The 22,458-nt window shown below is 52.3% G+C and overlaps 8 protein-coding genes across 8 annotated transcripts; 6 read left to right on the plus strand and 2 right to left on the minus strand.

Moving 5' to 3' along the window:
• The first annotated feature begins 3,582 nt into the window (after window positions 1-3,582).
• Window positions 3,583-3,897, plus strand: BO86DRAFT_214620 (uncharacterized protein). Its single transcript, XM_025666870.1, has one exon. The coding sequence runs from the start codon at window positions 3,666-3,668 to the stop codon at window positions 3,849-3,851; it is 186 nt and encodes a 61-aa protein (XP_025523534.1). The 5' UTR covers window positions 3,583-3,665; the 3' UTR covers window positions 3,852-3,897.
• A 547-nt stretch (window positions 3,898-4,444) lies between these two features.
• BO86DRAFT_214632 (aromatic alcohol reductase) lies at window positions 4,445-6,109 on the plus strand. The gene is made up of 4 exons (XM_025666871.1): window positions 4,445-4,637; window positions 4,712-4,996; window positions 5,051-5,377; window positions 5,436-6,109. The coding sequence occupies exons 1-4, from the start codon at window positions 4,551-4,553 to the stop codon at window positions 5,814-5,816; spliced, it is 1,080 nt and encodes a 359-aa protein (XP_025523535.1). The 5' UTR covers window positions 4,445-4,550; the 3' UTR covers window positions 5,817-6,109.
• Window positions 6,110-8,534, plus strand: BO86DRAFT_214633 (putative amino acid permease). The gene is made up of 5 exons (XM_025666872.1): window positions 6,110-6,558; window positions 6,613-6,670; window positions 6,725-6,731; window positions 6,784-6,941; window positions 7,002-8,534. The coding sequence occupies exons 1-5, from the start codon at window positions 6,402-6,404 to the stop codon at window positions 8,323-8,325; spliced, it is 1,704 nt and encodes a 567-aa protein (XP_025523536.1). The 5' UTR covers window positions 6,110-6,401; the 3' UTR covers window positions 8,326-8,534.
• Window positions 8,535-8,865: 331 nt separating this feature from the next.
• On the plus strand, window positions 8,866-13,135 carry BO86DRAFT_392438 (RNA dependent RNA polymerase). The gene has a single exon (XM_025672807.1). It carries the CDS (start codon window positions 9,193-9,195, stop codon window positions 13,036-13,038), a length of 3,846 nt encoding a protein of 1,281 aa, XP_025523537.1. The 5' UTR covers window positions 8,866-9,192; the 3' UTR covers window positions 13,039-13,135.
• A 1,372-nt stretch (window positions 13,136-14,507) lies between these two features.
• BO86DRAFT_322595 (putative clock controled protein (Ccg-8)) lies at window positions 14,508-15,986 on the plus strand (the record flags this gene model as incomplete). Its single annotated transcript, XM_025668395.1, has 2 exons — window positions 14,508-14,616; window positions 14,809-15,986. The coding sequence occupies 2 exons, from the start codon at window positions 14,508-14,510 to the stop codon at window positions 15,984-15,986; spliced, it is 1,287 nt and encodes a 428-aa protein (XP_025523538.1).
• A 530-nt stretch (window positions 15,987-16,516) lies between these two features.
• Window positions 16,517-17,867, minus strand: BO86DRAFT_214718 (uncharacterized protein). Its single transcript, XM_025666873.1, has 2 exons — window positions 17,629-17,867; window positions 16,517-17,557 (listed from the first exon to the last, which is right to left on the minus strand). Exons 1-2 carry the CDS (start codon window positions 17,755-17,757, stop codon window positions 16,529-16,531), a joined length of 1,158 nt encoding a protein of 385 aa, XP_025523539.1. The 5' UTR covers window positions 17,758-17,867; the 3' UTR covers window positions 16,517-16,528.
• A 1,500-nt stretch (window positions 17,868-19,367) lies between these two features.
• On the plus strand, window positions 19,368-20,528 carry BO86DRAFT_214779 (uncharacterized protein). Its single transcript, XM_025666874.1, has one exon. The coding sequence runs from the start codon at window positions 19,538-19,540 to the stop codon at window positions 20,408-20,410; it is 873 nt and encodes a 290-aa protein (XP_025523540.1). The 5' UTR covers window positions 19,368-19,537; the 3' UTR covers window positions 20,411-20,528.
• Window positions 20,529-20,762: 234 nt separating this feature from the next.
• On the minus strand, window positions 20,763-21,764 carry BO86DRAFT_422213 (putative carbonyl reductase; the record flags this gene model as incomplete). The annotated part of the gene is made up of 3 exons (XM_025675327.1): window positions 20,763-21,010; window positions 21,063-21,446; window positions 21,515-21,764. 3 exons carry the CDS (start codon window positions 21,762-21,764, stop codon window positions 20,763-20,765), a joined length of 882 nt encoding a protein of 293 aa, XP_025523541.1.
• Between the last annotated feature and the right edge of the window lie 694 nt (window positions 21,765-22,458).

Consider the following 22,458-nt stretch of genomic DNA (forward strand, 5'->3'; position numbering starts at 1 on the left):
TCCTGTGGGTAGCCGACATACGAAGTCCAGCTTTATTACTGCCCACAACATATTCATTTACCAGTGTAGAAGCTGCTGTGCCCAAAGCTCAAGACTCATGCTAGGGAATCATGATAGGTGCCCGAGAGAGGAGCTATGGACTGACAAGCCATTCAAGGTTACGGCTCATAACCTGGGATTCACTCTTTTGCTTGAACAATCCTTACGCTTCTGCTCAAGTCAAAAAGATAGAGCATGCGAGCACAGTGACAAGGCGGCCATATTGCTACATCAAATGTGTTAGTGACCCTTAACACCATAGGGGATTGCACTGGTCAGAAAGAGGGCTGGAATCGTAACAGAGTTCTTTCGAGGAGATGGAGACGGAAGGATGTAAACAGACCAGCAACATCCAAAGTCTTGCTGCCCGACGATGATTGATTCACCGTCAAATCGCCTTGACCTTGCAGCCTGAGTCTGATGATTGTATCTTCTAATCCAGTATAAGAGGAAGTCTGGTAAGAAGCAGACAACTCTCCGTCGCCACCACACATGGCAAGCTAAGCCCAGTCCGAATGGGTATGCAGATCCACGGGGGAACCCCGTGCCTGTATACAGCCACAATTTTCGGGATATAAATTGAGGAGTCAAACTCTAAATAGACTATCCTAGCCTAAATCTAGGCAGATCCTCCACAGGTAGAGCCCGAAGTTGGCTCCGCGACCTGGGAGCCTATCTATGAGTATATAAGCTAGGAGAACGGCACTGATCGCCAAGGGCGGGCTCAGCTATCTTGAGCTCCCTTGGAACTAGCACGGTATTGGCTATCTGCAGTGATTAGCTTTGTTGAATCACTAGGTGTTGATCGAGCCACGATGCACAGCATGGGGGGGGTGACCCATGTTTTCTGCAGTTCGATATGCCACATTGATGCATATCCCTCGTGGGAGGCGCTTGAAATGACTCATTAGTATTCGCGCATCTGACCCGTGTTGTTCGTTGATCAGATACTCTGTTCTAGGCTCCTTCATCAAGGTCACGAATGATACATTCCCAGTTTCGTGCTCAGTCGACGCTGACCGGAGCATCGGTACGCGAAGTCTGCAGTACGGATGGAGCAGCCGCCAATGGCGATGACCTTGAGCGGTGCGAGGTAGATGCGAGCCCAATAACCCACGTCCAGAAGCATGTGTGGTTCATGTTAAGCTTGCAGACCATGATGTCCGACAATGAGGCACAAATCGGTCTGCTCAGGAGGTAATTCCTAAGAAGACGAGGGGTATGAATTGCCACGTTCTGAAATGAAAGGTCTGAAAGACTTAGTGGAGCTAGATGAACAACCCCGGATAGAGGTATACACTGTCGTGCTAGCTTTGGTTCAATTGAGGTGTCATGGCAGCTTCAGAGCGAATCCTGACAATGACTCGGGATCGTGGTACGCGCAATTCGTTTCTGAAACGAGAGGAAACACGGTGTTGAAACACGATTGTGACATCTCAGAATTGAGGCGCAGTACTTTTCGACGACTTTGCGGATCATGGTAGGAAGGTTCGTCCCGATCAATGGAATGAAATGAGTCCCAATCCCTGCCATCTCTCAATCCTGTATCGATGGTGCAGATTGTAAGGGGGCGGGCGATAAGTAACCGTGGACCTTACCTAGTACTCCCCCTCCCCCACCGTTTGAGCGAAAGACGGCCAAGTCCGCCCGCCCCCAGCGTAAGCGCCCTTAAGGGAATTGCCTACTGCACTGGCACCGTCAGCCTAAGCCCCTTCTCCCCCTCCCGCCTAGCGGCATGCATTCCGGAGCTCTGCCGTCCGCTCGCTCCCTTCAATACCCGAGGGTCAAACAACGGTTGACTCGATCACTGGTCACACACCGACTTTCGTCGTTCTGAGCACCACCCATCCCATCCATCCATCTGCCAGACTAGAACGACTACTACTGTACCCCGGCTGCAGGCTTGCATTTGGTGTGCGGGTGGAGTAAATTACAATTGGCCCAAGGCGCCGTCATGGGCCTGCAGATCGAAAGAATAGGTGATGATGGGTGGTGGTGGTGGTGGTGGTGGGATTCTCACATGCTCCTCCAGCAAACCACCGGCGACGGGCTCCTCCCCGGAGTCACGATATACTGAGGAGGGAAGAAGAGTTCGGGGACTCAGGTCTGTCTGAGATTCTTCAGTAAAGAATTGATCCCGATCCTTCGCCGTGCTTGATCGCGCCTAGTCCAGTGCGATTTATTTTCGAGGTAGGGATCCGTCTTGCCTCGTTCCGGCCCATTGGCTGAGTATCGGAGTATTGCTGCATTAGTGCCACCGCTAGCTAGGCATGGTCGTTTTGATATGGACATCCAAGCACCATGGTGCTTGTGTCGCTCAGCCTTCACTTCGGAGAACTTACCTTGCGGGTTCATTTCTAGACTATCGAGGAGAAGTAGTGTATTGAATTTGAACAAAGTGTTTGCGCCATTGACTCCGGCAATGGTCTGCTTGGGACTTTCAAGGTTGAGGACTAGCGCAACTAGATTGGGGCATGAATGGAGGCCATGGGGAGACAATAAGGCCGGTGTGCTTGACAGCCGAAGAACCATAAAGGGCTTTGCAACCCACCCCTGCTATGCCGACACAATTTATGTCAGTCTGAGCCATGTGAATAGATTATAGGGTGATTATCATGTTTTTAAGACCGATTGAATACCTTGCACCGAAGACGAGACTTTATTCGATGTCTCACTCGATGTTGATCCGATGACAGAACACCATGAAATGCGAATGGCCCATGAGTTATACGTGCCTAGGTATAACTACTAGTACTCAGTGCATACCCGATCGAGGATCAGACGAGATTGACAACCCATAATTGCGGAGCACAATACACTGGCAGCCAACGACCACATTATTCCCAACCGAGAATCACGATTACAGCAGGCCTTATGGCAGTTGGTTTCGATTGACTAGGTTCTATCGCAGTCTTCCAGAAGACCAAAGTGTTCAACCATGGAACCATTGGTTGTTGACCCAGAACGTCCTCGAGGTAACAACAAGACGGGCACAGGGCATGTCGTCATGCTCAAAGGGTTGCAAAAGGCCATGAAAACAGAATCCGCCACGCAGATCCGAAGATCTCTGACGTGGGGGGTTTCGGCCATTGGACGAGTTGCCATTTCCTGCGTTCCTTAAAGCTGGGGTTTTTGGGGGGGGGGAAAGGGAGGGGGGGGAGAGACGAAAGATTCTTTCCTCCCCGCATTATGCGCGGTTGAACAGGGAAATGAATTCATATGAGAGGAACGTGCTGGGGACTATTGAATAAACTAGGTAAATGGTCGAGACTGTGGTGGTTTCAACGGGTAGGCTAGAAACAACTACGTGGTCCTTAGTGGGAGAGTGGAAGTGGAAGTGGAAGTGGAAGAAGTGATTACTAGGTAGCCGTTCGCAACGGATGGTTCCCATGGTGGTGGAATAATGATGAACGCACTGAATCATTATTGGAAAAGAGAAACAAAAAAAAGGAGGGAGAGAAGAGCAAAGAACTGTTCTGAGACCAACCCAATACGTAAGGTAGCCGGAAAACCCCAGTTATCGTCACCAGTGACCACCAGTCAGCCAGCCCTGGGCAAAGTCCCCTGCCCGGGAAGCCGTAGCCAGTAATGGAGTAACTACGGAGTAGGGAAGGTAAAGTGACGTAATGACCAAAATAGGTGTAACTCCCCCCCGACTGGAGCCCAGTGACTGGGAGCCGCAGCGGCGAGTTCACACGTTCTCTGCCCGTCCGTCCCTCTTCCTGTCTGTTTGTCTGTGTGGTGCGACCTGCCTCCTGCCTGCTGTCTCTCTCTCTCTCTCTCTGACTAAGGCTACAAGCCCATTTGCCTAATTAACTAACTGTTAATGAACTAGCTACTGCGGGAGAACACCACATTATATCATCTTGATTAAAAAATAAAATAAAATAATAATCATAAAAGCATCTGAGGAACATGCAACACCCTCCCACAAAAAAAAAGGCTGCTGGTTAGGTACAGTAGAAGATGTACTGTAGAAGAAGGGCTGCTGGTCTGCTTCTCCAAAATAGCATAGCATCCGGTCTTTTCCCCTCCGTCCCCCAGGTCATTACATGCACCTTTAAGGGAGGGGGGGGCCGCATTTCGTAGTTAGGGAGTTAAACACCCACAATCGACCCACTGCTGGCCACTTCTGGATAAGACGAAAAGTGGGTAGACTCCCAGACTCCCAGACTCCCAGACTACCAGACTACCAGTAGTAGTCCCAGTGGCCATCCTCAGAGTGGGACGCCCGCCTTTATAATGTCGACTGACCCTCCATTCCGCTGGGAAAACGTCAACGCTTCGCTTGAAATACATAAGCAAGGAACCAAACTGGGAATCTCTTCCAGGTTCCTTTTCCCTTCCTCATAAATCTGTCTTCCCTCCATCTCCTAAATAATCCGTACAACCATCCTATACTATCTCGGACACTACTACCACCGCTACCACTATTATCACCAGTACCACATCTCCCCCAATCAACCTCCAAATATCCCTAGATTAATCGCCACTCGCCTTATCTATTCACCATGTCTCGAACTAAGGTCCTGCTCGTCGGAGCAGCTGGTGAAACCGGTGGTTCTATTGCGAATGGATTGCTCGAACAGCCCAACTTTGTATGCTGTCCACGTCCACCACCTGCCTTACGCTTCCACCCTGGTGCTAATTGCGTGCCCTCTCGCCCTTACAGGAAGTCCATGCTCTTGTTCGCCCTCGCTCGGCCCAGAAGCCTGCCATCGTTGCCCTGCAAGAACGGGGTGTTCAGATCCGCAAAGGTGATCTCAAGGGTCCCGAGGAGTCGCTTGCCGATGTTCTCACCGGAATCGATGTCGTCATCAGTTGTGTCGGTCCTTCAGAACAACAGGATCAGATTCCTCTCGCCAAAGCTGCAAAGAATGCCGGTGTACAGCGATTTGTTCCCTGCGGTTTCATCACAGTAGCTCCGCCTGGCGGTATCATGTGGCTGAGAGACGAGGTATGCTGGCTGTCTCATCCGAATCTCACGTTCTCGATTTAACCTTCCACGCAGAAAGAGACGGTCTACAACCACATCAAGCAGCTCAGACTACCCTACACCATCATCGATGTCGGCTGGTGGTACCAATTCTCTTACCCCCGCCTTGAGTCCGGTCGCATCGATTATGCCATGACTTCAGCTAATAACGAGATCGTCGCTGACGGAAACTCCCCCATCGCTTTGACGGATTTGCGGGATATCGGTCGCTATGTCGCCAAGATCATCACCGATGACCGGACATTGAACAAAATGGTATTGGCGTACAACGAGGTCAAAACTCAGAACGAGATTTACGATCTATTGGAGGAGATTAGCGAGGAGAAGATCCAACGGAACTATGTAAGTGGTCTTTAGCACTGCTCGTGCCGCAACATCGACTGACGTCATAATCACTCAGATCCCTGAAGAGACCATCTACACCCGAGTGCTCGCAGCCCGCCAATCTAGCGAAACCTACCCTTTCGACCCCATCAAGTTCATTCCCAGATATCTCGCCGAATATCAACTATCCTGGGGTCTACGGGGTGACAACACGCCGGAATATGCCAAGTACCTGGGTTATGTGACTTCCAAGGAACTGTACCCCGACTTCACGCCTACCGACTTCAGGGAATACCTGGAAACCGTCGTACGGGGTGCGGCCAAGGGTGTGTATACCGACCGCACCATTTCCAAGGCTCAGCAACGCTTCTTCCCCCGATCGGAGTCCAGCGACTCTCTCTATACTCGGATCTTCCCTCGTACTGAATCGAGCGATTCGCTGTACATGTCTCGATGAAAGGCGACCTCTGTCCCTTGTCAGGAAGAAACACGAGTCGGCGCTAGATGCGCCTTCACCTTCGTGCTGCTTCGATTATGATCGAGTGTACGGTTTCCTTATCACAGTGGATACCACAGCATACGATGGCAGCCCTTTCTCCCTTGTTGTTTCTCTTTGCTTTTGCCTTCTCATGGGTCTTTTCTTGTTCCCGGGGGTTTTTAGACAGGCGTTCGTGTACCTATTGATGGCTTATGACTGTCTCGAGTGGATGAGTATGATTACGTCACCACCACCTTTATATACCAATGTACTTCGGGGGTTTTCTCCAATCACCCAGTGTCGGTGACAGGTCTCACGGTCACTGGAAAGATATCAAAAATTCATTCTTATTCATCATTCTTTCGTCGGGTCCTACGTAACCAAATCTCCAATGGTGACAACATGGACGGCAAGTGCAAATCATCCCGTCTGAGTCGGGCAACCACACGTTTTTTCCTTGTCAACTACGACTCAACTTTATGAAGCTCACAGAATTCAGGCGCATTCCCAGGATTCGAAATCGGATTTATCCGGAGGCAACGCATCCGTTCTGTATGGGTAGCGATGGCTCCGGAAAAAAGCGACAACGATCGAGATCATGATAGTGTCCCAACAACGAATGAAGGCGACATCCCTTCGATACGGCCTTGCTTCCACCCGCGCATACGGCCCGTTATTCCTGTCTATGGAGCTTTAAGTCCGCATCAAGTCAATCTACTCGGTGCGCACTCGTCTGCCGAACTTAACCTGCATGCCATACTTACCTTAGCCATAGCCATTGGAGGAGCGATCAATACCGGCCTCATGATTTGTGCAGGCCGTGCGCTTTCACAGTAAGAGCACCAACTTCTTCCTTTCCTCACTTCGATACTGACCAGAGACAACAGGGCTGGGGTGAGTACCTTGAAATTTTCGTGATCGATACACACTAACCGCCAAGCCAAAGCCTGCTTCTATACTTATTTCCTACACATTTGTCGGGTTTATTGTCTATCTGGTTCTGTGTGCTCTGGGCGAGGTCGCTTCTTGGTCCACAGAACCATCAATGGCCGAGAATGCGTCCCGATTCTGCGATCCGGCGCTTGGGTTCACATTAGGATGGATGTGAGTCTAAATACCTCATAGACCCTCGCTATCTTGTATGACCAGGTCTAATCAGAACAGTTATTGGTTGAAATTCATGGTTGTCATCCCCAATCAATTCGCAGCAGGAGAACTGCTGATAGCCTACTGGCAAGGTGATGAGAAAGGATATTCAATCTTTTGGATCACGTTCTTTCTCGCGGCAATCATCGTTGCGAACTCGAAATGTAGCCAATATTTCGACAAATACGAACTTTCCCTGTCCTGCATGAAGATCATTGTGATGTTCGGTCTAGTTTGTCTGTGTGTCGTCCTGGCTTTCGGTGGCGGCCCTGACCATGATAAGAAAGGCTTTCGTTACTGGAGCTATCCAGGTGCGTTTGCTCAGCACTCGAACAAGGAAGCAACGGGCATACTACGTACGGTCTTCCGAACAGTCCCTTCTGCTACGTTGGCCTATCTCGGAAGTGAGCTCATGGGCATCACCATATTGCGCACGCATAATCCCAGAGAAGCCGCAGGGCAGGCCATTGAGTCCAACTGTTATCGCATCTTGGCCTTCAATATCGTCAATGTGGCTCTATTGGGGATACTGGTTCCCTCTGGCACCCACGTCTTGGCCTTAGGTCAGTCCCCCGACAAGGCCCCGCCGGCATCAGCTTTTGTGACGATCGCAGAGTATACTGGCTGGTCAAAGTTGCCACATATCTTGAACGCCTTTCTACTGGTCTGTGTCATTTCGGCTGCTAGTCAAGCCCTCTATCTGGCGACAAGAACACTATATGAGCTTTCTGTAGATCGACATGCTCCTTCTTTCCTCTGTCGAACCAATGATCGGGGAGTTCCAGTATATGCCTTGGGTGTGTGCGCCCTCATAGGATGCACGGCATATCTGAATGCCTTCAGCCGCTCCCAGAAACTCTTCAATAACCATGTCAACCTGGTTTCGATGTTTAGCATACTTACATGGGCCTCCATCCTGGTGGTTCATATCTCATTCGTGCGAGTTCGAAGGGTGCAGAAGATCGCCGACGAGGATCTCATCTTCCGGGCTCCATTTGGAGTGCTCGGCTCCTGGGTCGCCTTGGTGGCATGTATCTTTTTCTCGGTGATTCGAGTATTTGACCTTACAAGCCGCGATGCTTACCCACAGGGGTTTGACTATCTGGCTTTCATCACATCTTATGTGGGGATCCCACTATATGCTATACTTGCCGTGGGATACAAGATTGCTACCAGGAGCCACTCGGTGCAACCTGAGAGCGTTGACATGAGCACCCTCAAGGCCGAACCAAGTTCGTTAAAAGCAGGTTGCACTCTTTCGACGCCGGGACGACCTGATCAAGTCTATCCAGACTCAGAAGCAGCCCGCATGCGCCGAAGCATAATCTGGTGGGTGCTGTGACTGGGCGGGGGACTAATTGAACTGGAGAGTGATTGCTCTGCATGGTCTGTGGGTCGGGAACAAACAGTACAGGACATGCTATAGAAGCTTGCTTACGCGCTAGACATTCTACTTCCCGTCCAGATATCTGATTCTCAAAATAATGGAAAGAAAAAAAAAGGGAAGGGAAAAAAATATTGATTTAGTAATTTTCAGTTTGCCCGACTCTTATGTTATAGCACTGACCTGGAGCGTGGCATCAGACTGCCGCATGCTGGTGTCTAATTACGGTACTCGAGGGATATGAGGGCAATGTTACCGGTGATACCAAGAAGGTCGCAAAGGGCGGCAGCAGCATGAAAAAGCAAACATATCGAGATTTGTGAGTATTATGTGGGTGTCACTGCATAGTAGGAATGGCCTATCGAGGTGACGGCGTCAAAAGGTCGAATTGATTCGCTCAAGAGGGGCAAGTGGAGGGGTTGAACTGAAGCTGTCAGTCAATCTTTCTTTAGCTTCAACCACCCGATTTTCTTGTTTGGTTTGCATCTTCACCCATCCAGCATCCAACCACCTTTTTTTCTTTTTCCGCTTCGACATTTCTTCTCTCGATTCTTCTCAAGGCGTCATCACCTCTAGCACTAATTTTCAATCAATGCTGGGTTCTACATCTGAGTGATCGGAGGCGAGAGTCGAGGAAGGTGTCTGGCGCTGGTCGCCCACTCGATTGTTTACCATCCACTGGTTCAGTAGTTATCCGTCGAATTGTGGAGAAACGGATTTCCCAATCGGTGTACTTTCACAACGGTTGGCTCCGAGGTCGTTCGATAGGATTGTACACACGCAGTCTGGCCTGTCAATCTCATTCATTCTCTGGCTCTAACAAACATGGGCTTCCCTATCACTCCAAGCCGAAGCGGGCAAGAATTGACTCAACTCATAGACCAGATCAACGAACGATTCTCGCTGGAAATCCCCAATCCCCGCATCTACTCCCCTGGTGGTGACAACACAACACCGGCATGGAGATGTTATGGCGGTCTCAAGCGGCTCTACTTCAAAGGCCCCTTCTATCGAGTCCTCGAGGATTTTGAAGAATGGGTTTCGTCTCGATCACTCCATCCATCTCGCGTGCTTTCAAGTTATGAACGGGAAGAGCGGCTGGGATATCTATTGCGATTGATTGACGATGAGCTCTACCTAATGGACAAAGGCTCATTTCCAGCCAACCGGTTGATGGAGCGACTTTCGGCGGAGCCTGAAGATCTAACGCCGAAGTCATTGAAGAGACGACTTTCTGCTGATGAGGACGAGTTCCACACTGCGCCGAGCTCTCCGGTGAAAGGGCCTGCAAGATTAGTTTCCCCATTGGAGACAAACGGTCCTCCCCCTGTTGTCGGATACTCTAATCAAGGTAGCCATCCGCAGTCAACGGTCGGGGCTCTCCCTGCCAACCTTTTTCAAAGCCCTCGTCGACCTGACTCGGGAAAGCCTTCCAAGTTCGTAGAGAAACTGACCGCACTTGACAAGTACCGGCGATACGACGCTGTACCTGCTGCCCAGACCGGCGTGAATGTCAGCTTCGCAACAACTACTGCCTCGTCCACTGACTTTTTCGCTTCCCACAAAGTCTCATATAACACCTCCTTTCTTTCGGCAACCACTGATGCCACTGAGCCCATGACGGAGGATGAGTCACTGTACGAAGACTCGGTGGTAGGGCATATGCTCAGCCAGGAGATGAGAACGACGTTCGAACAGCAGAATCGAGTTTCAGGCCCAATTCATGGGTCTCGTTACTGCGATGATGGACAGATCATGGTAGAACTTCTAAAAGACGGACCGTTCTCATACGAACAGACTCTCTCAAGGTCAATTCCACTTCGCTATCGATATGAGCTGGAAAGGATAGGTAGAGCGTGGAATGTGCCTTTAAGTCGCATACTCGTTGGCGATACCATCTCATTCAAAACTCTAGACGATTGTTGGGGATGGATAGCGGCTCTTAGCCAGCGAAACGGAAAGCCACTTCCAGTGAAGCCAACTCGCAAGGCTTGGGAAGCCGCTACGGGTGATTTCAAAACAGATAAGCATTCCGAGGTGGTCGTCTTTACAGGGGACATGGAGTGGTGCACTGCGTCCGAACGCGGTATTTTGAAGTTGAAATTGAATTCTCTGAAGACAGAACGAACCTGCCGCTTTCACCGACGCTTTGGATCGGATCGCTTCCTCAGTCTGACGATGCCTGCCCCGGCGCGGCCGCCGCCTCATCTACGGATACCCGAAAAGCCGGCTCTCCTGCGAGAAAGCTTAGCTCTCTGGTTAACGCAACGGGTGCATCGGTGCTTAGGTAGGGAATGGCGGCCGTTCTTTGTGGAGGAAGTGAAATCAAAACGGAAGGTCAAGTCAGAACCGAAGTTTCGAGTGGACTTCTTTGCTGTTGACGGCATTGATTTTGACCGCAGGGTGATAGTACCCTCGTCCCTACCTCTCCCAAATCAGGACAGTACGAACCGCACGCCGATGGGCTTAGAAGAACTTATTGAATGGCATATGCCTACAAAAGCCAATCTTGGACAGTCTAACTGCAAGCTCTTCCAGAGATTATCGTTAGGTCTTTCCAAAACTTATGCAACAGTGGTGCTGCGACCATCGCAGGTTCTGTCGCTGCCGGACCTCCCGGGCCGTCCGGTGATGAATGATGGGTGCGCCCTGATGTCAAGGAAGATGGCCAGCCACATCTGCGATATGCTGGGGATTACAGGAGTAACCCCTAGCGCCTTTCAGGGTCGATTCGCAGGAGCCAAAGGGTTGTGGATGGTTGATCGACATCAATCACAGTTGTCAACTGAGTGTAATGACGACATGTGGATTCAAATCTCCGATTCGCAGCTGAAAATCCATCCGCATCCCCAAACCTGGCAAGAGCCTGTTGACAACGAGCAGTTGACCTTCGAGGTTGTGAAATGGTCCAAGCCGTTGCATCCGGTCGATTTGAATATTCAACTCCTGGCAATCCTCGAGCATGGCGGACACGTGAGGGAATATATCGGCGACCTCACCCGACAAGGCATTGAAGCGGTGTATAAGGAGTTTGTACAGGTACTCCAGTGCGATAGTGCTGTCCTGTGTCGCAGTCTTATCCAGAAAGTCCGGCCTTCAGCGGATGACGGCTCTGGGCTGATGTCGCATAAAGTCAAACGCCTGGAGCAGTGGACGGCGAATGATGCAGAGGCGATAATACGACTTACTGAAGCAGGGTTTGGGCCTCAAAGCTTCTATCCGCTTCGTAAGCGACTGGGGAAATGTATTAGAGACCTGCTCACTCGATATGTGGACGAGTTACACATAGAGGTCCCTCTTTCGACTTACGCCTTCTGCATCGCAGATCCTTATGGGATTCTTAAAAAAGACGAGGTGCACTTTGGATTCTCCACCAATTGGCGCGATGGCGAAGGTCAATTTGAAGATACTTTACTAAACGGCATCGAAGTCCTTGTCGGCCGACTTCCAGCCCACCGTCCCTCTGACATTCAGCGCCGGAAGGCTGTGTGGAAGCCAGAACTTCGCCACTTCAAGGATGTCATTGTGTTTCCCAGTGTGGGCAATGTACCGCTAGCGCATATGCTATCAGGCGGCGACTACGATGGCGATACGCCCTGGATCTGCTGGGATCAGAACATCGTGCGCAACTTTTATAACTCGGACCTCCCAGAAGTCGAATATCCTCCAGAGCACTTTGGTCTCACGAAACATTCCGTGCCTAGGAGGAATATTCAATCCATGGACGAGTTCCTCCAAAGCGCGTTCACGTTCAATCTAACTCTATCGAATTTAGGGCGCTGCACTGTAGAGCATGAAAAGATCGCTTATGACGAATCGATCAATTCGCGCAACGCCACGGAGCTTGCTTGTCTCCTAAGTCATCTGGTGGACGGCCGCAAGGGAGGTGTGCATCTGTCCGAGCAAGCCTGGCGGCAATATCGGAAGAGGATCAGTCCTTGGACTCGTGATCTGCCCGCCTACAAGGGTCCTGAACGGAGATACAAGAAGACCAATATTATCGACTTTCTTCGCTTTGAGGTGGCTCGCAAAGAGCGCGACAAGGTTCTGGCACAATTGGAGAAGGCATTCCCCGAGAAGGAGTCTTTCAAGGACCCGGATGCAGACCTGTTGAGAGTATGGTCTTATGCCAAACAGCAAGCCGCACAGGATATGGGGCTAAAAACAGCACTGCAAGGTGTGGCCCAGAAGCTCAAGGCATCGTACGGGCAGTGGAACGAGCACGTGCAGAGGAGCCAAGAGTCCTTCTCCGTCCGTGCTCTAGAGGCTGCTGAAGGAGCTCAAGCCATTGAGCCTCCGCCAGGAGATCATCCTTTGATTCGGGTATGGGAGCACTGTCCGGGCGAATGGCTTCGGTTTTTAGCTTCCAGCACGTATAAGCGGTGGCCCCATTCCGGCTTCGTCATGCACGCCTTTGGTGAGGTTCTCTGTCAGATGAAGGCAAGCACCCTCCCGGCGCGGACCGTGACGAATGAGATCCTTGCCTGTTATCGTGTCAACCAGAAGGTGATCGCGCAGCTGACGTCTCGGGACCCGATGGATGAAGAGGACACCGGGCCGGGCGAGGACGAGTACGAAGGGCACGAAGCCATCGAGGCGATGCACTTCGGGCTGCCGTCGACAGCAGCGGGCGGATACTACGATCCGGACGATGGAATGTCGGTGGAATGAGCGAGGTTTCAGCTTCGGATAGCATGATTAATTGGCTGGAATTCAATTCATGCCTCTGTGGGGTACTGTACATTCTTGGTTATTGTGCTGCATGCATGTGCCTCCCTTGATTGAAATTTTGGATTCTTGGATAACTTAGAGTTCTCTAATTATCCCCAAGAATTGGATATAGGATAGGGCATTTGGGCATTGGATCAACTAGTTTGAAGTTTGAGTAGCAACAACGATCTACGAGACTTCTTGTCTGCCTTGGGCTGACCAGTTGGCCATGGGGTGGTTTGGTTGGCTGAGTTGTAATTACCTGACTAGGTAAACTAAGAATCATGAATCATGTGGAAGTAAGTGGACTTGAATCAGACAGGCAGGCGGTGGGACGGTGCATTACTGGGAGGCGGATGAAATCACATGTCAAGTCGTACAATTTGGCTCAATCTGACTGAAAACGGCAGCTTCCACGAGCTGCAGCTGCTTTTGCTCATTGACTCTCGACTAATTATCGGCTGTTCCTCCCGGGCGAAACAACGACCAGGATTGACCTGAGACTTCTCGCCTGGCATAGTTGACTACCTGACTGACTGACTTGTGACTCGGGTCAGCATGTGAAGGGGTCCGTGGAGAGACCCAGTAACATCATCACCAATCCAGCAGGTCAATATGACCGAAACTCTTGTTTGCATGTGCCTGAGGCAAATGGGATACGGTATCTAGTACTCGACAACTTAACATCCCGCCATAATGCACGGTAGGGTCATTTTGATGTCGTAGTGCCGTGTAGAGTGGTTTAACAATATAAGAGCCAGAGTAAGAATAAGTAGACCAGGTTAAGAGGGAGAGAGAGTGTGTGTATGAGTGACTGCCGAACCCACGCCCAGTCAGTCTCGGCTCTTCTTTGGCCCGCCGCGCCTACGTTTTTCTCTTGCTTTGCACGTGAAAGTCCCTCGACTCTTGCAGCAGTTCATCCATCCTTCCATCCTTCCATCAACCAAGCAGGTAATTAATCAATCAATCAATCAATCAACCAACTGCTCACTCTGACGCTGATGCTCAATCAAGCTTCGCTCGGGATCTCCAACCTCTCTCAACTGCCTTTCTCATTATCCGCCCCTCTCCACTTCCTCACCTCTCCCCCTCTCTCGCCCCTCCCCTCTCTCCGAATAATCAGATAGTCTCAAACAAACGCGCCTAAGCCTAACCGATTCTCCGGCTCTTACTTTCCACGCCATCTCGACTCATTTACCCGTTCTGGTTGTCGGAGGACAGCCATGGACCACCGTCCACCCGACGGCATCTCTGGTCCTGGTCCGAAGGCGTCCATTTCTGCTGTTCGAGACGCCACGACGCCCACCACCACGAAGTCAGCCCATCCTTCTCCTTTATTAGTCTCTGCCACCTCGACTGCCTCTTACACGGCGCCTACTCCCGCCCCTTATCCTTCTTTTCATCACCATGTCCCTCCTCCGTCGTCTATGATGGATGTCGATCACACTACCGCGGCCGAGGATCGCTCGCGTCGAGCCACCAGTGTCCTGTCCATGGATGATATCGAAGCCGCCCAAGCCTTGGAGGGCTTGCGTACCGGTATACACCCCACTCCCCTTCTTCTTCTTCTTCTTCTTCTTCTTCTTCTTCTTCTCCTTCTTCTCAATTATAAGGACATACCATTCTCCCGTGTCTAGTGCTGTGCTTTTCTCGCACCACCGGTCCCTACTTCTATGCTATGCTATACTGTGGAATAAGTTTTGATAATGGGTGTGTATATTGGCAATTTAGAATACGGTCAATCGCCCCGAATCTCGCAAGCATCCGAACCAAAAGCCCAGCCGGAACCCCTCCTCTCCCTCCTGACGTCCACTCACCCCCTCATCTCCTCGGCCATCAACGGGTCTGTTTCGGCCTATGCGAACTCCAAGTCATACTCGCCCCGCTTCAAGTCCGGGGCTGAGTTCATCGAGCGGAATATCGGGTCGCCGGTCGCCAAGTCCGTCGGGACGGTTGGTCGAAAGACCGGGGTAGAGAGCGGACTGCGGTGGGCGTTGCAGCGTCGGGCGTCGTCGTCGGCCAACCCCGGGCGGTCGAAACGCCGCAAAGTGAACGGCCGCGAAGAAGTGCCACAGCAATCGGCGGACGCGGACGTGGACGTCGAAAAAGGCACCGTGGATGGTAGCATGGAAGGTGGTATGGAGGGTCCTCCGCCGTACGATGACCAGAAATCCCCCAGCTATGATGAGATTGGCCGGGACAGCCCCTCGAGACAGAATCCGACTTGGCAGAGCCGGTTGATGATCTCGACGTCTGGATTGGGGGTGGCGATGAGTGAGGAGTCGCTGCGTAGCCTGCAGTATTGTTTGACGTGGCTGCGGTGGGCGAACGGTCGGTTGGGCAAGGCTATCCTGGCGCTGCAGGGCGCGCTGAAGGAGTGGGACAACTCGGGCCAGTCCGCCCAGGGTGAGCAGGGCGGGTCTTCCCAGGCAAATCTCCTGACACAGCGGATACAGGCTGTCAGGGAAGATGTTCTGTCCACCTTGAAGAGAGTCGTGGATATCGTCTCCAAGTACGCTGGCGGAGCGTTGCCGGAGAATGCCCGCAACCTTGTCCGGCGTCATCTCACCTCCCTCCCCCATCGGTTCCAGATCGCTTCGACTTCCAACCCACCGCCCGATTCAGCGGCGGCTGCATCCGACACGACGGTCAGCGCTCACCGGATCTTGGTCCTCGCTCAGGAAGGGCTTGACATGATGGCACAGGTTAGTGGCGTTGTCAATGACACTCTTGTCAGTGCAGAGCACTGGTGCCAAAGACTGGGACGAAAGCGCCCCGAGAGTAAGAATACCGCGGAGGTCAAGCAGCAGCCGGAGGAACAGAAGGAGACCTATCCGGCTGATATCAAGGGACCTATTCATGAGTCTTCACCTCACGATGTGCCTATGTCAGGCATGGAAAAGGTTTGAAAGGTTCACCTATTGATGCAGGTCGATTTCGGGCTGTACCCAGTGGAAACCTGGACGACCCTGCAATTGACAGTGCTATATGAGGCAGTATGCCTGCAGATTCAAATTGACGCCTTGAAACAGTCATTGTCCGCTGACGAGCGGACCATCACCCTCCTTGTTTGCATGTTTCTTTTGTCATGGTCGACCTTCTTGCATGTGTCGGCTGTCATTGTCGCTGCAACTGACCTTCCTTACATGAGAGCGATTTCCTTTCCGGAATGAATGAAGTATGGCGTTTCCCCCTCGATGATTTGCCTTGCTCATTGCACCTGCATTATTGCGCTGTTCGCAACCAGAGACCGACCTACTTACATTCGTTTGGGTTGTTGTCGGTCTGTCGGAATTTCGCCTTCGCTCACTATTCGTGTTCTTGTTTTGACCAAGGAAGAGGTTTGTGTGCGTGGCTAGCGATGCTCGATAATCCTCAATTCCGTTGTATGAAAGCAGAAAAAGTTTTCCCTTTCTCTTCCCTTTGAGACTGTGACACTCACCCATCGAGATCATGTGATGAGCTCTCCAAACGACCTCCCGTCCATCTCGATCTCCCGTATGAGGTTCCGATCCCCGCCGGCCTGCGAACAGTACAGCCTCACCTTTACACTGCTCGTTGCTTTGTGTTGATGTGCCTGCGCCAGAGCGGCCAGTCGCTGCCTTCTCCGTTCCTCCATGATGAAAGCCCACCTGATGCGGACGTCCTCGACACGTCTCTGCCGACTCAGCCCCCGTCTTCTCCATAGCGCCACCTGCGACGCCATGAGCTGGTTTGCATCGTCGGGCCAGCCGCCCAGTTTCTGGGTCCGAGGCAAGGCCGCCATCGGGCTCGGAGCTGGGTAGTAAGACTGGTAGGGGTTGGAGGAATAATATCCTCCCCCCGCCGTCCCCCCGCCGCCCTTTTCCCTGATGATCCCATAGCGCCAGTCCATCATGCCAGACTCGAGCTCCTCCAAGTCTACCAGACCCGAATCCACCGCATGCAACCGCCCCTTCCACCCCTTCAACTCATAGACATCCTTCCCATCCCGACAGATACCCAGTATCCCCCGCCGCAGCATGTAGTGCACATGGATATGGTAGTCCGCGCGGTACTTCGCGAACGCGACATCCTCGTTGTCGCTTCCGTCGTCGGAGGCGGTATCCTCCCCCTCGAGGAGATACCGTGCCACCAGCGCGTCGTACCGATGCCCCTGTGCGGAACTCGAGGCGGGGGGGGTGGACGGCGGGGTGAGCTCCGCGTAGCTGATGTACCGATGCTGCTGCTCCGCCCGAATTTCCGGGGTCAGGCAGCGGGCATGCCGACCCGGATGCCCGGCCTCCTCGGCTTCCAGATCCATCTCCTCGTCGTCCTCGGAAGCAATGGCGGGCGGCATCTCGTGCGGCGCAAGATCGGGATCCGCTTGCGATGGCTCGAACGGCACGGTGCGGGCGGGGTCGTACCGGCCGGAGGCTGTGTCAGCGCGGAAGGTGGATTTGGGGATGCGGAGGATGGTGATGCAGCCGGTGCAGGTTAGGGCTTCGTGGAGCGCGGTGGTCTGGGTGGTGTTTAGCGGAAGAATTGGTGGGAGGGTCGGGGGAAGGCTGTTAGGGGGGGGGGGGGGGTTACCAGTTCTTCGTCTATTGTTGGTGATGGTGTTGATGTGGGGTTTGTTGCTGAGGTTGTGGGAATAGCCGTCGCGCCGGACATGGTTGTTGCCGCCGGTGGAGGCGATGGTGATGGGGTCGGCGGGAGCATCTTTGGTGGGTGTGGGTGTGGTTGTCGTTGTCGTTGTTTAAACCATTCAAGGGCATATGCTATATCATAAGCATCGCTTGAAGTATCGTCGAAACAATCACCGCGCTCCCCGAATCCAATCCTTTGAACTGCCGATGGTGGTGTATATGTATTCGCATATAAGTTGTAGAGAATGCTTGCCCTAGGTAGTGTAGTGTAGTGTGGTGTGGTGTGGTTAGTGTATGGAAAACCGAGTTGGAGTCCGAGTCGGAGTTCTTTCTTGTCTTTTCTCCTTCAAGCCAACTTCTCAGATCCTGAGTATTTTTTAAAGGCTGGCAGGCTGACTCCGAGTTGACTGTCCTTTTTTTTCTCTTCCCGTGGTTCGTGGTGTTTGGTTAGTGTTGGTGTTGGTGTTGGTGTACTGAACAATAAAGGGGGGGGGGGGGTTCTTTGTTGAGGGCGCGTTTTATTTGGGGGGTGGTTGATTGTTCTGGGTTGTTTCGTTGCAGTGTTTGAATGTTTAGGGATGGGTGGGTGGGTTTCTTTGTGCTTGTGGATTGGGATGTGCTGTGAATGTGAATATGAATAGATAGTGAGTTTATTCTTAAACTGGTGTTTGTGTAGTATAGTGTATAGTTTGTAACTATAGTCGGCTAACAAAGAAACGAAAGACAAGACATTAACATGAATGGAACTTGAAAATCGGAAAGCTGGAAAGGAGCAAGCTATAAGCTATTATTATCTTTTGACTACTCACAGTCTACTATGCTCAGCATCATAGCCATAGCCAAGTTCAGTGGTATTACACTGCTACTGTCGGTGTCAGTTGAATCAAAAGTCATGTCATCCTCCATTCTCAGCTGCGAGGATATCGTCATTGGGGGGGTTCCTTGATTGTTAGGGAGAAGGTGCTGTCGGCTGGATTCGGGGGGGAGAAGTCACGCTGGGGGAGGGGGAGTGCAATAGGGGGCATGTGATCTCATTGATGGGGATGTGACGGGGTCACTGGGTTGAGGAATGTTGATTACTTTATCTGGTGGTCTGGTGGTTTGCTAGGGGTTAGTTAGCTGGCGGTTGTGGGTGGGTGAGATGAGCTAGGCTGAGCTGAGCTGAGTGGTAGCTGGGTTTGGGTGTCTTTGGGGGTCTTAGATTTGAGAGTGTTTTGCTGTAGGGCTTGATACTGTAGATGGGGTTTCTTGGGGAAAGATAAGATCTTGATCGATGATCTGGACAGGTTGGTGAATTGCACGTGCAAGGGAGCGGTGGCTGACTATTGAGGTAGAACATGGGGTTTATGGACAGCACTGTACTTAGTATATTGTATATCCTTGATAATATATATCATACTTGCTGAAATGAGAACCATGGTGTGTATGTTGTACAGTCCAGCTTATAGAGGAGAAGTAAACGTATTCTGGTGGACTACAGTATATAGCCGGCTGGGGAGCTACTTCCAGGGCCCAGTGTATTTATATTTTATATTTGGAGCCCGGTGCCTCCGACCAATTCGCCTCTTGCAGTAGTATCCCCTCCTCTGTGATCCACAGATTCCTAAGGCTCTTAATTTGAATGACCCTGTAGTGGATGTCCAGCTTCTAACTCACCATAGACAATTGAGGCTAGAGCTAGATCAAAACACCCTCTATCCCACATAACACCTAGGTGCTCCACTACCAAAACAGCGCGCAAAGCCATTGTTCTCTTTCGGCCCTATTGATCCCCTTGGTCAAGGCCCTCGCATTCAGCTTCCACCTGGTGTTTCCACAAGATACGTGAGAGTAGTGTAGAACCGCAGTCCCCGATGATATATCCCTCCTCTGCAAAGCAACTATGTCACCATCCACACCTACCATATCCCCTCAAACAACTTCACAAACCACTACGATGGAAACGCCCCCAGCATCATCACCCACCTCCTCCTTCCCCCTCCTCCCGACCATCAGCCTCATCCTCTCCTGCCTCTTCTGCCTCTACCGCCTCCAAGGCCCCATCCGCACCTGCTACCGTCGTATCCACGCCCGACACAGCGGACGCAATGAATACGCTCGTCTCGCCACAGTGGAAAATGGGTATGTCTCCTGCCCTGCAGCCCTCTCAGGAGTCCGAGCCCGATTCCAGAGTCTCGTTACAAGATCCCTCCCCGCCTCATCGGAGTCAATTGTGGTACTTGGGCTGTACAAGAACTAACACCCTCTCCAGCCCATCATCACCACCACGATCACCCAACCGACCTCTCCCCGAACACCCCACGCCTGGCAGAACAGATGATCTCCCCCCCACCCCGCTGAGCAAATACTTCGATCCGCAGACCGCCCTCCTCTACGCCGATGTCTTCGAGCGGCGGACGAGTCCGCCTATCTTGCGGGACCTGGAGGTGGAAGTGGAGGGGAAGGTGGAGGGGGAGGTGGGATTAGGGCGGCGGCAGCAGCAGCAGCAGCAGCAGCAGCGGGGCGATAGCGATAGTAATGACGACGCCGGGGTTGGGGTTGGGGTTGGGGTTCTTGCGGAATGGTTTGAGCGGTTGGTGGAGGGCGTGGTGCGGTATTATGAGGGGTTGGTTTGGGGGAAGAAACTAGATAGAGATGTGGTTGCGGGGATGGACGGTGCGGCACAGTATGTAAGTAGAGTTGACGTGAAGGTGGAATCGAGGCAGGGAGGCCCGCCAGAAGAATAAAAAAAAGCGGTGTGAACGCGGTGAATCGGATCTGATGAGTCGCGTTTTGGAGGTCAGGAGTAAAACGGGGTTGTGCGGCCTGGAAACTTTCTTCCCATGCGGGATGCAAGCCACGGATGCATGGGTTCGTGGCGGGATCAAGTGATGAGTACTCCGTGGTGGCCTGAGGGGTCGAGGGTCGTTTTGTGGCTTTTGAGCGGTGAGATTCTTACGATACCTTGGAGATGAGATTCCACTCGATATGGGATGGTTGATTTGTCGGTTGTGGATTGTCTAAGGACTCTTTGCGAGGGTGTTCTCATACTCGAAGCATATGCATTGCAATGTAAAAAGGTATATGCGAGTGAAACGCCTACGGAGCACAGTACCCCCCGTCCACCACGAGATCAGCCCCCGTCGTGTAGCTGGACGCATCCGAGGCCAAATACAGATAGGCGCCCTTCAACTCCTCTGGCAGACCCTCCCGGCCCATGGGGATCTTGTCCCGCCAGATCTTCTTGGTATCGTCCGCGACGAAGTTGGACAGCTCCGTCGCGATGTAGCCGGGGGAAACGCTGTTAGCCCGAGCGAACCTGACCCATTCCACAGCTAAAGACTTGCCTGTAGGCTGGTCAGTATCTACTTGCCGAAAGATATGCGGAAGAGCACCTACAGAGATGAATGACCCCCGCTTTGGCAGCGTTGTACGCCGCCTGCATCTGCGGGATGTTGACAATATGTCCGCTCATCGAGGCGGTGGCCACAAAGCTCCCATACGAGAAATTCTCCAGCGGGTTGCCGAACAGATCCGTGCCCTGTTCCTTCTGTCGGCGCCAGTGGCTGGCGGCTGCTCGGGCACAGTAGAAGGTGCCGTTCAGGTCGGCGCCCACCACGTGCTCGTAGTGCTCCAATGGAGCATCGACCATCGGGCCCTTCACCCAGGCCACCCCGGCGTTGGCGATGAAGACGTCCAGTCGGCCGTTGAAGTCCTTCACAACCTGGTCGACCGCTTCTTGTACGGCTTGGGGGTTGTTGATTTCAACCTTGTACGCCTTGGCTGGTGGAATGTCAGCTTGTTACGTATGGACTGACTGTCTTGAGGCGCTGCGGAGGGGGAGTGCCCACTCTGAACTCCATATTTCTCAGCAATCTTCGCCGCGCTCTCCGGGGCCTTCTCGTTGGTATTCCACCAGATGGCGACGTTGGCTCCGGCCTCGGCTAAACCGTTGGCCACGGCGAAACCAATGCCGGCCGTAGCACCGGTGACGATGGCGGTTTTACCCTTGAGGGAGAACATCTGCATCAGGCTGGGGTGTGCGGGAGGGGTGGTGTTCTCGTGGACGAAGAGTCCATTCTGGACGGGGTTGGCTGCCATTCTGGGTAGTTCCTGAGTGCAAAGAGAGGTCTAGAGAGATATAGGAGGGAGAAATGAAGATAAGAGGTATGGAAGAATGATGAGAGAAGAGCACGAGGGTGAGGAGAATAAAAGCCGGGGTGTAGCCCTGGCGGAGGGGACGCCGATTTATATGCCTGGACCGTAGCTTAGATACATCTGCACCATTAGCACGACCACCCGCAAGTTGAATGAAGCTAGACAGCTAAGAGCCCATTCAGGAGCCGCCGATCCAGCTGAAGGCGGGCTGCGCTGCCCTCTGAGACTTCGAGTGATTTTGCCGCTCATAGCTCGTTGGACCGAGGTGCAGCATCCACTTTGACCACGCACTGATCATCACAGTGGGATGAAGCTGACGCTATGACATTGTCAGACGCACGATTAGAAAGTGAGTTGTGTCTGTCACTTCTTGCATGATAGCAAGCACTCTATGTATCCGCTCCGGCACATAGTTCAGGCATCTATGGTAGCATCTGATGTACATGAAAGTCATGCAGCATCCCCCGTCAAGAAAAGCAGGAGGAGACATACAGTCCCCATAGTGACGGCTATGGCGAACTCAGACATCAATTGGTTAGTGTGGGATTCGCCTCACCGTCAACCTGAAGTGGGGGCATGTATACAACAGATTCACAGCTAAGTTACCATGCACACACAGTACGTTCTCAGCAGACAA

Source organism: Aspergillus japonicus, assembly GCF_003184785.1.
Source record: "Aspergillus japonicus CBS 114.51 unplaced genomic scaffold BO86scaffold_70, whole genome shotgun sequence".
Lineage (NCBI taxonomy): Eukaryota > Fungi > Ascomycota > Eurotiomycetes > Eurotiales > Aspergillaceae > Aspergillus > Aspergillus japonicus.

What these genes read in the sequence shown, in the direction of transcription:
- BO86DRAFT_214718 (XM_025666873.1), bottom strand. Translation starts at nt 17,757, where the DNA reads ATGCTCCCGCCGACCCCATCACCATCGCCTCCACCGGCGGCAACAACC. An exon ending in CAACAATAGACGAAGAACTG is followed by an intron (nt 17,558 to 17,628) that starts GTAACCCCCCCC and finishes AACACCACCCAG; the next exon opens with ACCACCGCGCTCCACGAAGC.
- BO86DRAFT_214779 (XM_025666874.1), top strand. Translation starts at nt 19,538, where the DNA reads ATGATATATCCCTCCTCTGCAAAGCAACTATGTCACCATCCACACCTA.
- BO86DRAFT_214632 (XM_025666871.1), top strand. Translation starts at nt 4,551, where the DNA reads ATGTCTCGAACTAAGGTCCTGCTCGTCGGAGCAGCTGGTGAAACCGGT. An exon ending in TGCTCGAACAGCCCAACTTT is followed by an intron (nt 4,638 to 4,711) that starts GTATGCTGTCCA and finishes TCGCCCTTACAG; the next exon opens with GAAGTCCATGCTCTTGTTCG. An exon ending in AGAAGATCCAACGGAACTAT is followed by an intron (nt 5,378 to 5,435) that starts GTAAGTGGTCTT and finishes ATAATCACTCAG; the next exon opens with ATCCCTGAAGAGACCATCTA.
- BO86DRAFT_214633 (XM_025666872.1), top strand. Translation starts at nt 6,402, where the DNA reads ATGGCTCCGGAAAAAAGCGACAACGATCGAGATCATGATAGTGTCCCA. An exon ending in GCATCAAGTCAATCTACTCG is followed by an intron (nt 6,559 to 6,612) that starts GTGCGCACTCGT and finishes CCTTAGCCATAG; the next exon opens with CCATTGGAGGAGCGATCAAT. An exon ending in GGGTTCACATTAGGATGGAT is followed by an intron (nt 6,942 to 7,001) that starts GTGAGTCTAAAT and finishes TAATCAGAACAG; the next exon opens with TTATTGGTTGAAATTCATGG.
- BO86DRAFT_214620 (XM_025666870.1), top strand. Translation starts at nt 3,666, where the DNA reads ATGACCAAAATAGGTGTAACTCCCCCCCGACTGGAGCCCAGTGACTGG.
- BO86DRAFT_392438 (XM_025672807.1), top strand. Translation starts at nt 9,193, where the DNA reads ATGGGCTTCCCTATCACTCCAAGCCGAAGCGGGCAAGAATTGACTCAA.